The sequence below is a fragment of the Podarcis muralis genome, chromosome 11 (assembly GCF_964188315.1).
Source record: "Podarcis muralis chromosome 11, rPodMur119.hap1.1, whole genome shotgun sequence".
Taxonomy (NCBI): domain Eukaryota; kingdom Metazoa; phylum Chordata; class Lepidosauria; order Squamata; family Lacertidae; genus Podarcis; species Podarcis muralis.
In genome coordinates this window covers 13,224,723-13,240,573 of record NC_135665.1, presented here as the reverse complement: position 1 = coordinate 13,240,573, position 15,851 = coordinate 13,224,723, and the positions used below count along the sequence as shown (strand labels likewise).

General features: G+C 41.0%; 1 protein-coding gene across 1 annotated transcript in view; it reads left to right on the top strand.

Moving 5' to 3' along the window:
• SPTLC1 (serine palmitoyltransferase long chain base subunit 1) overlaps positions 1-15,295 on the top strand; it is a 38,922-nt gene extending 23,627 nt beyond the window's left edge. Inside the window, exons 7-15 of the mRNA XM_028748470.2 lie at positions 1,539-1,668; positions 2,351-2,440; positions 3,506-3,613; positions 4,856-4,951; positions 7,161-7,257; positions 8,797-8,851; positions 11,769-11,886; positions 12,992-13,065; positions 13,844-15,295. Of these exons, the coding sequence (XP_028604303.1) occupies positions 1,539-1,668; positions 2,351-2,440; positions 3,506-3,613; positions 4,856-4,951; positions 7,161-7,257; positions 8,797-8,851; positions 11,769-11,886; positions 12,992-13,065; positions 13,844-13,937 (862 nt within the window). The 3' untranslated portion in view covers positions 13,938-15,295. The remainder of the gene's footprint in view (positions 1-1,538; positions 1,669-2,350; positions 2,441-3,505; positions 3,614-4,855; positions 4,952-7,160; positions 7,258-8,796; positions 8,852-11,768; positions 11,887-12,991; positions 13,066-13,843) is intronic.
• The last annotated feature ends 556 nt before the right edge of the window (positions 15,296-15,851 follow it).

Here is a 15,851-nt window from a genome sequence, read left to right as displayed (position 1 = left end):
TGGGTGTCCCTATAGGAGGTCCTGAAACCTCCCCACTGTTTTCGCTGGTAGTGTCTCTGAGCCATCCCTCCGACTCACTTTCCCTCAGAGCTCCTTCTCTCCCCCTGCTGGTACCCTCTTCGGCTTCTAAGTCTTTCCTAACCTCTGTGAGCCCTTCCACCCCCTGTCCTCCCGATGGCAGTTCCCTGACAGTCAGTAACATTAAATAGAAATTCATTTGAAGAGTTCTCTGAAAGGATCATATGATTCCATGTAGCCACCATTTTGTTGACTGGAGTGACCCATAGGAAATGTATGATACTGGTTTTAAGGTGGCTTCTGTGATTTCTAGGCGGCTTCTGAGCCAATTCAGAGTGTTGGTTTTCACCTCTATAAACTGTATCAATCCAGTTCTCCTGCCTTCTTTTACATAGGATCTGCCCTTTCAGAGACCTTGTTTTGGGTCAGCTTGCTGTCAGGGATATGGAGGAAGGTCATCCAAGAAAGGGGCTTTTTTTTTACAGTCTCTTAAGAGATGCATTCAGCTCCTTTTCTGTTTGGGCTTTAGATAGTGAAGGGTATTCTTTTTCAAAAAATACTTTATTAGGGCATAAGAAGAAAACTTACACTCTTTCTGTTGATTTTTACTGTAACCTATTTTTTTGCTTTTATTCTGCTGTTTGCTTATTGTGTGATGTCTGCTATAGCTATTTTTTGTGTGTGTCCTTTTTTTCTCAAAAAATATTTAGGGGTACTCTCATTTTGACTTAAGAAAACCACCATTTTATTGTTCAAATCAGAAAAAATAAATACAGTTAATGGACAAAAGTACAAAGAGTCACAGAATGCTTAGGGGTATGCGTCCCCCCAGAAAAAAGTGGTGTGTGTGTGTGTGTGTGTGTGTGTGTGTGTGTGTTTACACCTTGGGGATCTTTTTGATTCATACAGAGGGACAGAAACATTTTAATAAACAAAATGATGTTAGTAACAGTTCCTTGTGAACACAGGGAAAACAAAATTGTTGGCTATTGATTGGGCAGCTCTCATACACTGGCTGCATTCAAACATAACAAATTATGGTTTAATCATTATGTGAATGAGCCTCAGGCGCATTCATTTTCCTTTCTGTGACCGATGAAGAAGATTGGAAGCTTCACATTTTAGTGTTGTAGCGAAACCTAGGGAAGCTGCCATGAATGTTTACTATGGTTTGCTAAAACAGGCAAACCGGGAAACATTGTTCATGAAGCTGGCTTGTTTCAATAAACCGCAGATAAAAATAACAGTTAAACTGAAATTGGAAATAGAAGCAAAAACATGTCATCTCCTTGTGGCCATTTCAGAGAGAGAAGAATGCAAGAGCCTCATCATGTGACGATATTGCTAATCGAATTCAGCCTTGCTGTTCACTTCTGTAGCTGGAGGTGGTTGAGGCTGCTCATATGGTCAAAAATGTATATTGTGTAGCTGTTCATGAAAAGTACGTTATGGAGAGAAATCAGACTTCAAAAAGGCAGCTCATGCTAAGAGTGAACTGACACAATTCTGTGTATTCACAGTGATGAAGCAGCGTGCTTTGCTATTCAGAAAGGCTTACAGGCATCCAGAAGCAACATTAAGTTTTTTAAACATAATGATATGGCTGACCTTGAGCATCTACTCAAAGAGCAGGAGATTGAAGACCAGAAGGTACGGTATTTTTGAAGTCATTGACGTGTTGTAGGGTGTATTTTTAAGCTAACATATTTTGACGCCTTCATTGCTCATTATTTATCTTCTAGTCCATTCTGAAAATGAAGTGTTGTGTATCTTTTGAAGTAGGTTTGGCAGCTGTGTTTCATTTATTCAGATAGCAGTCCTTGGTGTCTGCAACTTTCACTTAACTTTTGAAAAATCTACAGATGGAACTGTAATATATGCAGTTCACCCACTTTTTCTTTTTTTAAAAAAAAACCCTCAAAATAACCAGAACACACACACCGCAATATCAGTGCAGTGTAAAAAAAATACTCAAGAGTTCCATTTTGTTTCACAGCCACACTGTAAGCACCATTTTTGTATTTAAGTAGTATCAAAACAGAGCCATGCACATTTCTTTATACATCAACATTTGTGTTAAAGGCTCGGAGTTAATAGCATTAAGCCTTTATCCTGGCTGCAGAGCTTACTGTCTATAAAGAATGCTTAACCGCAAAGTATTATATTGTTAAAAATGTGTTTAAGGCCATTGATTTCTGCTGGCATAAGCTCAAGCTTTTCTTCCATACATTCTGTCAACTTTTGATGGCATTTTAATAGTAACCTAAGTGAGATTATCTCATAACAAGCATCTGTTAAGAAGCATCCGTACAAAACTTTTGTTCCCCTGCAGAACCCTCGTAAAGCTCGTGTAACCCGGCGCTTTATCGTGGTTGAGGGTTTGTATGTTAACGCTGGAGATATTTGTCCTCTTCCGGAATTGGTGAGTAGGTAGTTTTTGTCTATAAGTATTTTCCTTACCAGTCATTATGTGCTATGTGAAGAACGAACAGAAAAATACTAGACTGTTTAATGATATGTGTGTTTGACCTAAACCACTGAGCCTCTCTTGGGCTTGCTGATCAGAAGGTTGGTGGTTTGAATCTGCACAACGGGGTGAGCTCATGTTGCTCTGTCCCAGCTCCTGCCAATCTAGCAGTTCAAAAGCATACCAGTGTGAGTAGATAAATAGGTACCACTGTGGCGGGAAGGTTAACGGGGTTTGCGTGCGCTCTGGTTTCCGTCACGGTGTTCAGTTGAGCCAGAAGCGGTTTAGTCATGCGCACCACATGACCCAGAAAGCCGCCTGCGGACAAACGCTGGCCACCTCTCGGCCTGAAAGCGAGATGAGCGCCGCAACCCCATAGTTGCCTTTGACTGGACTTAACCATCCAGGGGTCCTTTACCTTTACCTTAGATAGGGATTGAGGGCTTCACCCCTTATATATGAGGACACTTGGCTGGTGCAGGGGTCAGAAGAATGGGATGCAGCAATTTTGAGGCAGGAGACAATATTCTCACACTGGGAATGAGGCGTGTTATATTGGTGCTGCTGTGTTCTGCCTAGTTGTGCATTGATAACTCTTACTAGTGGTGCTATAACTGGGCAAAGTTTTATTACAATGCATTTGGGCAATTTCTCAGTAAGAAGGCTTTCTATTTGTTCCTTCAAGGAAGTCTGTTCCTACTCCCAAAGTTTTAAGGGTACTAGTTCTATATTTCGATATTTCACCGCACACACACTCTGGACTCCCAAAAGTGCAGCTACTCAGTGAGGCTCCAGCGCACAGAAAATTTTACCGTGTGCATAATCAGGCTAAATATGTTCCATATCTTACAACAATGTCAAGGAATTAAAGTGCATGGAGGTTTGCGTTTTTAGAATGAAGTTGACTGAACAACAATCTGATTGAACACTTGACAACTTGTGCATGAATCTGGTTTCTTGTCCTGAGCACTCGATAATCTTGTGCTTTCTTGTGTCACTTGCAATTGAATAAATATGTAGGTGAAATTGAAATACAAATACAAAGTGAGGTTGTTTTTGGAAGAAAGTCTTTCCTTCGGAGTGCTGGGAGAACATGGACGAGGAGTTACAGAACATTTTGGAATAAATGTAAGTGCATGCCTTTCTTAGATGACAATGCTTTTTTGTGCCAAAAGGAAAAAACAACCTTTGATACACTTGTCATGTTTATAGCAGTGGCTTAGCAGCCATTATATGCAAATTCTGTGCATGGCAATCTTGTCTCTTGCATAATCCCTTAAATATTGGCTTTGCAAAGAAAATTTAAATATAGGCGGGATTATTACTAGCAACAAATATGTAAAGCATCTTCAAGTTATCAAAATCATTTTCCTTTTAAAACAACCTACTGCAGCTTACCCAGTTTGCAGGTTTTTGTTACTGCTTTGCCTTTTTCTGAATTTGTCAAGAATCTGCTTTGGGATCGGACAAATGAATGGGTGAATTTTCTGATATGAACGAACATACTTAACACAAAGATGCCGTATACATTAATATACCCGCATGAGGCAAATTAACACATAACTTTATATAAATCCTTCAGAACGTTTTACAAATTACTGGCTAGGATTCAGGGTGCTACTTGGTAGTGTCCTCTACATGTTCAGGAACTGTTTATCCACAAAGAGGAAAAGAGCTCATAAAGTAGAACTTGGAAAGATGCAAGGAGCTAATCTTGGAAAGGGAAAAAAATCCTGCTCCCTGTTCATCTTTTGATTCCTAGAGCATTTTTATTCCAGATGAGTTGTGTCATTGTAATCATTCTGGAAAGTGCATGTAGAAATTTACACTAATATTGACACTCGGGTCAAATGTGTTAACTGAATGTATTCCAGAGTTAAGTTGAGAGCTGCTTCAGATCTACTTTGCTCTTTTAGATCTCAGTGGATAAAAACAGGAAAACTTAAATTGTGGATACAGTGGTACCTTGGTTCCCAAACAGCTTAGTTGCCAAACAAATCGGCTCCCGAATGCCGCAAACCCAAAAGTAAGTGTTTCAGTTTGCGAACATTTTTCGGAAGCAGAACATCCAATGCAGCTTCCATGGACTCCCGAAACGGAATAAGTTCAAGAACCAAGGTACCACTGTACTTTGTAGGATATCCACTGACACGAGAAATTTGCATTGAGTGCCACTCTAATAATTTCTCTTGTATTTTGCTGTCGGTCATTCTCTAGATGAATTTAAAGAGTTTGTGTCTTTATTAATTATGGGCACGTTTGGGAGGGTTAAATAATTCAGAAGCCAATCTAACCTTTCTACAGCTATATGGCTGGTTACCAAACATGCTGTTTTTAACTATCTCTGGTATTGCCCTGTTTGTGCAACAGATGGATGACATTGATCTTATAAGTGCAAACATGGAAAACTCCCTGGCTTCTATTGGAGGGTTTTGCTGCGGGCGATCCTTTGTTATTGATCACCAGGTAGGTGTAAAAACCGGAAATGCATGATATATTGTATGTTTTGTTGTTCCAGTAGAATACTGTGACCAAGGCAGGTATTGGACAGAGGGGAGTCACACTTAGCCAGTCTGGCAGACGTTTGTAGGCTGGCGGGAGCATCTCCTCTTCATGTTGTCAGTTGAGAATAACACCATCTTGTTCATCTTCCAACATTATATATGCTATCAAATGCCAACAGTGTCCTTCAGCTCTCTGTATTGGACAAACAGGACAAACTTTACGCCAAATGATAAATGGGCATAAATCTGACATAAAGAAACAGAGAAACCAATAGGAGAAGACTTTAATCTCCCAGGACATTCTGTACAAGATCTTAAAAGTAGCTGTCTTATTGCAAAAGAATTTTAGAAATACACTTGAAAGAGAAGTTGCTGAATTACAACTCATTACCAAACTAAAAACTATGGAGAGACTTGGTCTGAATACAGATATTGGATTCATGTCCCATTATATACACTAAAGCTAATTTTGGTCATCTTTCCCTTTAAAAATCCCTTGCCCTTCCCTGTGGAACCAACTGCCATAACAGTCATGAACAGTTATAAGGCTGAAGCGACCTCTGCTTCAGAGCATCTGACAAAGTGTGTATTATACACCGAAAGCTCATACCTTAAAAGCTTATATTTAGTTGATCTTTAAGGTGCCACTGGAATTACTAAAATATTTTTTCCTCTTTCATCTTGTTATTTATTATGACCATCCAAGGGAGCCGCAGCAAACAAGGAGCATCAGCAGCTATTGCTGCGGAATGGGGCAAAGGTTTCACTGGATGCAGCTGAATTGGTGCCCAGTATACATAAAGGAAGGTGGCTGACCGGGGAAGAGTTGGGGAGAAGTAGTTGATAGTAGGCATGAAAGTCCTAGAGCAAAGGAGAGCCTGGGCTTCAGTAAAGCAAATAATTTAATTAGACAACACCTATATGATATCGAAAGGGACGCAGGTGGTGCTGTGGGTTAAACCACAGAGCCTAGGGCTTGCCGACCAGAAGGTTGGCGGTTCGAATCCCCGCAATGGGGTGAGCTCTCGCTGCTCGGTCCCTGCTCCTGCCAACCTAGCAGTTTGAAAGCACAAAGTGCAAGTAGATAAATAGGTACAGCTCCGGTGGGAAGGTTAACTGCGTTTCCGTGCGCTGCTCTGGTTCGCCAGAAGCGGCTTAGTCATGCTGGCCACATGACCCGGGAGCTGTACGCCAGCTTCCTTGACCAGTAAAGTGAGATGAGCGTTGCAACCCCAGAGTCGTCCGCGACTGGACCTAATGGTCAGGGGTCCCTTTACCTTTCCCTATATGATATCAAGCGACAGAATAATTTGGCCACAACGAGGACATTTTGTCCACGGTATGATTGTTTTCCACCTAGTCACTTTGGCACCCTCTTTGCAAAATTTAACAATTCCAAAATACAGACGAGCTTTCACTTTCGCAAGATTGAATATACTGCCTTCGGCTGTACTTGAGGGTCAATTTTGAAAAATCCCTCTGGGGAAACGGTTATGTCCTTGTGGAGAGGGCAGTATTGAGTCAGTGGCTCATGTGCTTCTGTCTTGCACTCATTATATAAAGATTTGAGGAGTGAAGTTATTACCTCTCTATTATTGTCCATGCCAGGTCACTCAACCATTGCTACTGTGTCCTTCCTTCTAGCAGATCAAGATGATCAGGTGACAGCAAAAACTGCAATGTTTTTAGTGGGAGCAATTAGATTAAGATCTGTTCTTTGATTATTGATGTAAACCTCTAAAATGTATTTTGTATAGTTAAGTTTTTACCTCTTATCTTCTGTACATTTTATTTTATTGCTATGGCTAGTGGTTGATGCAAATAAAGATACTTCTGATTCTGAGAGCCAGTTAACTTGCTCCGCTTCTGATCGCAGAGTCATCAAGGCAGCAGGTGGCTAAGAACACCTTCCAGAATTGAAGTCCTGCATGTTGATAGTGACAGTAGAATCCAGGCTGTCTGCTCACAGTAGTACTGTTACTTAAGAATGATAACTTGGTGAGATGGATGTTGGTCCACTGTGCTGTGTTGCCCACATGTAGCTGTTGGAAATAATCTCAGATTAGGTCTTTGGAACAAGGGCAGACTAAGCATCCAGATAAATTCCAACTTGTTTACCAATGAATTATCTATATAAAGTGTGGTCACTCCATGCTGTTTTTTCTTTCCAGAGATTATCTGGACAAGGGTACTGCTTTTCAGCCTCTCTGCCTCCCCTCCTAGCTGCTGCCGCCATTGAGGGCCTCAATATCATGGAGGAAAACCCAGGTATCTTTTTTTTAAAGAGCAGAAAACTGTTTAGCATAAACTGCCAGCAAAGTTTTGAACTGCCAGACTTGTGAGATGGATTTAACTTCCTATTCTTGTGAGAGATTGTTCATAGGTTCACTGTAGGAATTGCAGTTCACATTTTGATATGCTTGTTAGTTGACTCAGCCCTTCTTTTTAAATGATGCCTAGGTTATCTGAAGGATAGTTGTCCTATATCACCTAGTGCATAATGCAATAGGAAAGTTTGTAGTTTTTTGAGAGTGGTGAAATCCTAAGAAATCTTGCCAGGCTAGTTGAATGGGCCACAAATGATATAAGTGATTTGTTCTATTAAAAGTGTGGCGAGTGGCGCTGTGGTCTAAAGCACTAAGCCTAGGGCTTGCCGATCGGGAGGTCGGCGGTTCGAATCCCCACGACAGGGTGAGCTCCTGTTGCTCGGTCCCTGTTCCTGCCAACCTAGCAGTTCGAAAGCATGTCAAAGTGCAAATAGATAAATAGGTACCGCGTTGGCAGGAAGGTAAATGGCGTTTCTGTGCGCTGCTCTGGTTCTCCAGAATTGGCTTAGTCATGCTGGCCACATGACCTGGAAGCTGTACGCCGGCTCCCTCGGCCAATAAAGCGAAATGAGCGCCGCAAGTCCGTGACTGGACCTAATGGTCAGGAGTCCCTTTACCTTTAAGCAAGGGATGAGGGAGATCCTTCAGATCCATCATTGTGGTGTTTATTCTTTCTCTTCTGCTGCTGCCATGAGTTTTTATTTTTTGGAATAAAGAGATACACATATAAATATAAAAGAAAAATAAATGGCAATAGCAATGGCTACCAGGAAAGAGTATTCCCTCTAGTCGAGAAGTCACTCTGAATGTGCCAGAAAAAGGCAAATTCAGCGTTGGAAATCCTTGCGAAGGGAATTGAAAACAGCTAGTAGCATAATGACATCATGTAAATCTCAGAATGGCCAAATCTATTTCATTGTGCACAATTCCAGTTGTACTGGATTACAGTTGGAAAAGGTGTAGGGAAAATGACAGCAGAATTAATTGAGTGGCTAGGGGTTAGAGCACCTCTCAGCCTTGCCTCCTCCGCTGGCTTATGTTGTTCTCCCTCCAGGAAAGAGAATTTCTCCTTTAGAGGCCTGAACTATTTTACCACCATCCTTCACTTCTGTTTACCCAGAAGTTGAGATAAGAGAAAGCCTTTTTGCTCTCTTTCAGTTCTCCAGCTCTGCCTTTGAGAGAAGGTGAAGTTCATTCATTCATGAGCTTGACTTAAAAGAGGCAAAAATGCCCCACTGTTGACCATGTGGTCTTCTTCTGTGCTACGGTGCCTGTTCTCTGTTCCCCATGGTCTAAGGTAGCATGGGGGCCCCATGTTTGTGTCACTAAGCATTTAGTTTCTGTGTATAATTCCTTGTAACCTCTTGAGTGGTAGAAAGGCAGATTTGTAGAAGTGGCAACTCTAGCACAAGACTTAAACAGCTGTTTATATTTATCCTGCTCAGTATTAGATACCCCAACTTAAAACTGTTTTGTCTAGGCATTTTTCAGATTTTACGACAAAAATGCAAGCGAATACACCAGGCTTTACAAGGGTAAGTGAATGCTTTGCCTTCTTGCTTTGAACTCCATGTTGAATGGAAAATGCCTCTTTAAAAAGCCATAGTTTTCCAAACGTCCTATACCATATTATCCAGGAGTAATCCCTAGTGAGTGGAATAGGGCTTGCTTCTGAATAGGCATATAGAGGATTGTGTAAGATTGCCCCTCCTAGTGGGGTTTCCCCCCCACCCAGCTCTGTTGAAGTTTGAGCTACTTTAGAAAATCCGGCTTCTGCGTTTGACTGCAGTTACAGTTAAAGCAGGGAACAATTTCTTGAAATACAATATGGGCAGTTTAGCCATAATTTATCTTCAGTTTAAAATTCTTCTCTGTGGCATTTCAATATCAGGCATGCGTTTAAAAGATCATACTCCCTCCAATAGTGCTATATGAAATTTTATAGCTGGGGTAAATAAACATGCCATGTGTAAAATAGCCTTTGTTCCTAGGCACTTCTAGCTCTTTTACTTGCACATTGAATTATTAGCAGGGAATAGTCTTCGATTGATACCAAAGATGCAGTCCGAGTCTGTAAATATGGTCATAATTAAGATGTAGCTGGCCAAAAGCATTGCAGAAAATAGATACTTGTGGGAGACCCTGTTCCCAAGACTTTGCTCTGTGCTCACTATGGAGCACTCACTCCCAAGTATTAATGCAGGAATATTTGCAAAGACTAGCATCAAGATTTTGGATGCTTCAGGTTTGAGCCTCTTGTGCAAAATTAATTTCTGCGCATTTCACTTTAGTTAGCTCAAGAGGTTGTGAATTAATATATCCAAGTTTAGATGAGTCTCTCTGAATTCACTGATGTGTTGAACGTCTTCAACACATCAGTGTTCAGCACCTCTTTCAAATCACAAAAGAGCCTTGGCCCTAGGCAGTTGCACAATATCTGTTCCCTTTTTTGAAGGCGACGCTGCAATTCTCTTTTTTTGTAGTCAGGTGCATCTTACATACTTTCCTTAGCTTTTCCATATAAGTTATCACCTCATACATTTACCACATCTTCTGTAGCACAAGTTTTCATTAGCCATACATTTCATTGTGCCAAATTCCCCATCTCTGCCTATGTAAAATATCCTTTCGAATAGGGTTGCCATACCAGCAAAGCCAGACTCTCTTCTCTTAACACAAACATTAACTGACCTTTTGTCTGGAAGAGCTTTGTCTGACACTTTGCTTATTGTTCTTCTCTAGCTTGATGCGTACTTGAGTCAGATGTTGGTTTATTTTAAGTAAGTGGCAAAAGGAACTTGGATATCAACTTGGGACTTCTAAAGCAGCCTCTAGAAATGTACAGTACATTTGTGACAAAGTGCAGTTGGGGAGAAATCTGCAAATGTCAAAGCTTTAAATTGGCTGGCATTCAAAGGCGGTTTCTCTTATTAAACCACCTTTTCCTTTTGTAGCAGTTAGTTGCCTTCATTTCTGAAACGTGCTAATGGTCCATTTTATAACTTAAACTGTCTGTTAGAATTTGACGTGAAACATTGGTATTGGGACCTGAGCTTTTTAAGTTCTTCATAAATGATCTAAAGTTATTTTGTAAGTTTTCAGCATGCAAGCCTCTCACATGGTTCCATAAAAATCTGCCTCGTAAACTGTATGTTGCATTCATGATTTTGCTTGTGACTAGATGATTGCTTGCTTTATGAAATTAATCTCCAAACACTGCTTCTTTCTCTCTCTCGTGTTATTGATTTCCTTCCAGTAAATAGCCTTCCATTAGATTTCAGGCTCTTAACAAGATGCTTTCCAGCAATTTTAATGTGGAATAATTGAAAATTGAGATGTTTCTAGACATTAAATTCTAAATTAAATTGAGCAAAACTCTTAATTTGTTTTTGCATATCTTTGTCCTATTGACAGCATTGTCCACTTGCCCAGTGAAAAACTCGTGGCTGGCAGGGCTTTTATGCTGACCTAGTTGGAGGAAAATATATTCTTCCACAGTTCAGGGAAGTGCCTCACCTCTTAATTTAGAAGTGCAGTTTAGGCAGATTCTACCGGCACTCTTACAGGAGTTGAAACTGCCTCCCCAAGTCGAATGTGTCATCTCTGTTTCTAGATTTGATCAAGTCAGTGTTGTCTCTGCTTTGTTCCTCCTAGACACTCTTTGGCACGCTAGAGTCTAGCTGTTTAGCATCTAAAACAAGTACCCATGTAGCTGTGGGATGGGAAGTTGCTGAAAGAAAATGGTAGAATTGACATGGCCGTTTCCAGATGTTTTGTCATCCACACTCCAGGTTACGCAGAACTAGACGATACTGTAGAAATTGGCTGATCCAGTGCTGATAAGCTGTTCTTGCTGTGGTTAAACATTTGATTCTGTCCATGTAGGAAAGTAGTTCCATTTCTCAAATTATTTTATTTGGATACTGGTCCTATCACATCCAGAGGCCAAGAAAAGTAATTGAAGGTTTGGGAGATGGGAAGTTTGCCTGTAGTCTGCAGCTGGGCCACCTGCTGCTTAGGCCAGTGTTTCCCAACCTTGGGCCTCCAGCTGTTTTTGGACTACAACTCCCATCATCCCTAGCTAGCAAGACCAGTGGTCAGGAATGATGGGAATTGTAGTTCAAAAACAGCTGGAGGCCCAAGGTTGGGAAACACTGGCTTAGGCAACCTGCTATAATGCATGATGTTTGCTTCTGCTCTCTGCTTGTGATCCATCATGGGTTGGTATAGGAATGGATGGATGGAAGGAAGGAGTTCCATTGGATGGGGCAGCCTTCCTGACTTGACCATGTGGTTGGCTGTTTCAGTCATGCAATCCTACAGGAAAGCAAAGAATGCATTCCGTTCAGTTCACTATTGTTACAAAGCGACTGCTAATCCACATTGCCAGTTTTTCTTTCATTTGATTGCTGACCATATCAGCGTTTTTGATATGTTGACCTCTTTTTTTAGGATTCCTGGTCTACGTGTAGTGGGGCAATCCATTTCTCCAGCATTACACCTCCGCTTAGAAGAAAGCACTGGCTCTCGAGAGAGTGATGCAAGGCTACTGAAGGAAATTGTTGATTATGTAAGAGTCCTTTTTTACAGTCCTCAAAGCCTAACAATGAGAAGAGCGGTCTTCTGTATTGAAGTCTCTGTTGCACTTCCTTCTAGAATTCCTCCATGTGCTGGGTTGCAAGGTTACATTTGAAAAGTAGGGTTGCCATACACCTGGAATTTCCTGGGCATAGCTGGGATTCGGCCGTTGGAAATGGTGTCCGGGTGGAAATCGCTTTAACGTCTGGGAAAATCCGGGTGTATGGCAGCCCATACCAGAAGTGTAGATTTAGGCAGATTCCCTTAAAAATAACTCCAGAACTGTCTTTTGTAAAAAGAGAAAAGGAAAGTTCAACAACTTTGGCCGAAAAGGATTTTCACACTTTGAAATATGGCAACCCTAAGATTGCTACAGCAATCATCTGGGATTGGTCCCTTTTTAAAATAAGGCATATGAAAGGCAGTATTGTACCCGCTATGGGAGATGGGTATTGAGGGCAAGATAGCATTGGACAAATGTCTCTAAATTCCCTGGCTCTTGAGCCGTGTGCTCCCACAATGACAGGCGACTCCCAGTCGGTTGCCCAGGAACATACGAAGATAAGGAAATGTCTCTTACCGTCTGCTTTTTATTCAGTATTTACAGAGAGAGGCTGTAGAACCCAGCCTCTTGGATAATGGCATTGTCCAGAGTGAATCTCCACACACACACACACCCGTCTCCTTCACTTCTTCATTCATCACTTTTACGGGTGCTGCTACATGCCGTCTGTCTTTGCTCTCCTACTTTTAAGGCTTGCCGGGTTCTGGGATGGGGGAGCAGACACAATTTCTGGCATCTAGACACATGCAAACATGATTTCTGGCACCGCGGTAGCGAGTCTCCATGCTGCACCAGTTTAGCGCAGTGCACGGGGACTCGCCAAACAGGCAGCTTGGTTTGGGGGCGGCTTGTGGGCCAATTAAACTGCCCTCTAGAGCAAGGAGCAGTCGTGGTGATGGCTAAAAGAGAGAGAACAGTATTACAAACCAGGACTAAAAATGTATTTAGCTCCTTGTGGCAGGGTATCACATGTTACTTAACAGTCCGATAACACGGTGAGCATGGCACCTGATGTTCCTGTTTCTCTCCTCAGTGTATGAACAGAGGTATTGCATTAACCCAGGCTCGCTATTTGGAGAAAGAAGAGAAATTTCTCCCACCACCCAGGTTCGTAGATACTTGCTCACCTTGCTATTAAAACAAAACTGTGTTCTTCTGACGGCAGGCAGAATGGGTGGGTTGAGAAGCATGCCGTAGCTTGTGTTGGAACCTCTGGATTTTCAAGGTCGCTGTTGTTTTATAAGTCATGGGCTCGTCTATTGAACAGGCAGACTGTCCTAAACGGCTTGCTCATCTATACCTAAATAGCGTTCAGGGCAGGAATATGTGTGAGGTTTTTTTTAAGAATAGCTAATAAAATGCTGTCTGACGGTTACTTGAGATCAGGCATGGGGAGGGAGAATAAGGTCACTTACATTCTGTGGTCACTAGAAACCACAGAGTGACTCAAGGCCCAGCCAGATGGGTGGGATATAAGTAATAAATTATTATTATTATTATTATTATTATTATTATTATTATTATTATTATTATTATTAACATCATCATCTCGCTGTACCTTTTCTAGCCACTGAACTATACCAGTCACCAAATCTAGACTTCATAATCCTTATTACTGAATTGACAGGGGAAGCTATCATTACTGTTATGTGAAGCAAAAAAATATTGATGGGCAAAGGAACATATTAGGAGACTGAGTACATGTGCAACTGTCTTATTTACTAAGTCAGGCCACTGATCTGCCTAAGCCAATAATGTCTTCTCTGACTGGCAACAGCGTTCCGGAGCTTAAAGAGTCTGGTTTGTGCTGTAAGGTTGCACATATTTTGCCACGCAACAAAAAGACAACAACTTTGACCGACTACCGTGTTTTTGCCCCTGACAGCATCCGAGTCGTAGTGACAGTAGAACAGACAGAACCGGAATTGGACAAAGCTGCCTCGCTTATCAGGGAAGCTGCGGAGTCAGTGCTGAATTGAGGCCTGCATACTTGAGTCTTCGTTCTTCACCCAACACTGGGAATACTGGTTTTCCTACTGTATGGCGGATTGGCTTGTGCTCCCAAGGTTCAAGCTCATTGACTTTCTCTTCTGATGGAGTGGAAAGCTCAACTTCCACTGAGTCATTCCAGAACAAAAAAAAAGTCACAAATATGGGAATGTGAAACTCTGCTCACTGTATAAGTACTGTTTCGATTGGAGATCATTGTTATCACTGGCATTTTACATGAGTTTCACCTCTGTTCTTAAAGGGCCTTATTCCTTTCCCTAGCGCTCTAAATGTGTAAAAGAAGCCAAGCTATTTTTGAGAGTTTTGTGTTTAACGCTAATGAACATGAAAATGGTGAGAAAACTTACACGATATTCTTCATTTAACCTCTCTTATTTTAAATAACATTCCCCCAAACAGGTTCCTATTACTGTCAGACCAGATAGTTAAACGGTATTATGGAATTATGCTTTTGAATAATGTACTTAAGTAGCTTTTATTACACTGGGTATGTGGGAATTTTGTACACTTTTTTTAAAAGATCTTTTGGTTTTTGAAATTCCCAGAAGGAGCTGTTTTTCTAACTATTTGTCCGGTTTCCATTAAATGTCTTATCTCATTCCAGTTCCTTTATTCTATACAAGTTGACCTTTCCTGTGATTTTACCACGCATTTAACTTTTATACCGGTGATCGCCAGTGCTGTGCACACATTGGAGCTCTCAGTTAAATTTCAGTCTCAATCTCCATTGGATTGAGTTCAGCATTGTACAGTACAATCTGTATGCACACACAGATGAAATGCTGGTAGAATTTCTTCCGCCAAGCAAACAAAACAAATATCGATCTCTTACCATAATCTGGTGGATGCATAAATTAAAGGGAAAACTAATTCACTCATGATGTTTATTGTCCATGTTTACTCATGAATACCTTTAAAAACCATGAATAAATTAGAAATACTTAACATTTAGTTGCATGGGCACATATCCCTACTGTAATCAGGAAGTTCCAATTTCTCTCTCTCTCTTTCTCTCTTTCTCTTTCTCTTTCTCTCAATTACTTGCTTGAGACCACCACTCAGGTCTCTGCTAAAGATGTGCAGAAAAGGGACTTGTCATTGATACCGTAGAAGTTTCAGTATGCCACTTAGAGTCAGGAGGACCTCTTTCGCCCTTCAATGAATTTGCCATGATAAGTGTTTCAGATTTCTGCTGAATACTATTTTTAAAAGACTTTCTGTTATGTCTGGGTTGTTCTACACTCCTGTGCCTTTTTTGGTTGCTGCTACATATTCCAGCGCTCTATTTGACACATAATTTTTTTAAAAAATAAAAGCATATATTTGATCCTGTTTTTATCCTTCTTTCTTCATATTCCGACTGCACCATCTTCTCTATCAGCTACAGTCTCATTAAGGGGGAAGTAATTGGATTTTGAGCTACAGTCCCTGAACTCAGTAGGGCTAAATCGGCTTAAAGTGCTTCATGGTAACTTGAGGTGGGTATCAGGCTTCTCTCTCAGTACTTGAAGGTATAAATTTTTCCATCATGCTTCAGGCTGTGCTGCCTTCCGTACCCAAGCCACTTAATTTGCTACGTTGATGAGTTTCTGGTTTTCTTCAAAATGCGGTTTCAGGATTGTGGCCAAATGTGGTATAGTCCAGTGTAACTTTATCAGCTGCCGACAGTTATGCTAATTGTAAACTGAAAATATTTTCAGGACTGTAGACTCCCAAGCTCTCTTTCAAATGAGATCAGAAAAGGGTTGGGACTTCTCATTTAAAACAGGGTGTCCTGCTTTTCCACAATCGTTTTCATGCCTTTGGTTTTATGCTGCTCTGTGTTTTAGTATTGATTTTTTTTTTTTTTTATTAATGTGGTTTATTAATTGGGTTGTTTTTTT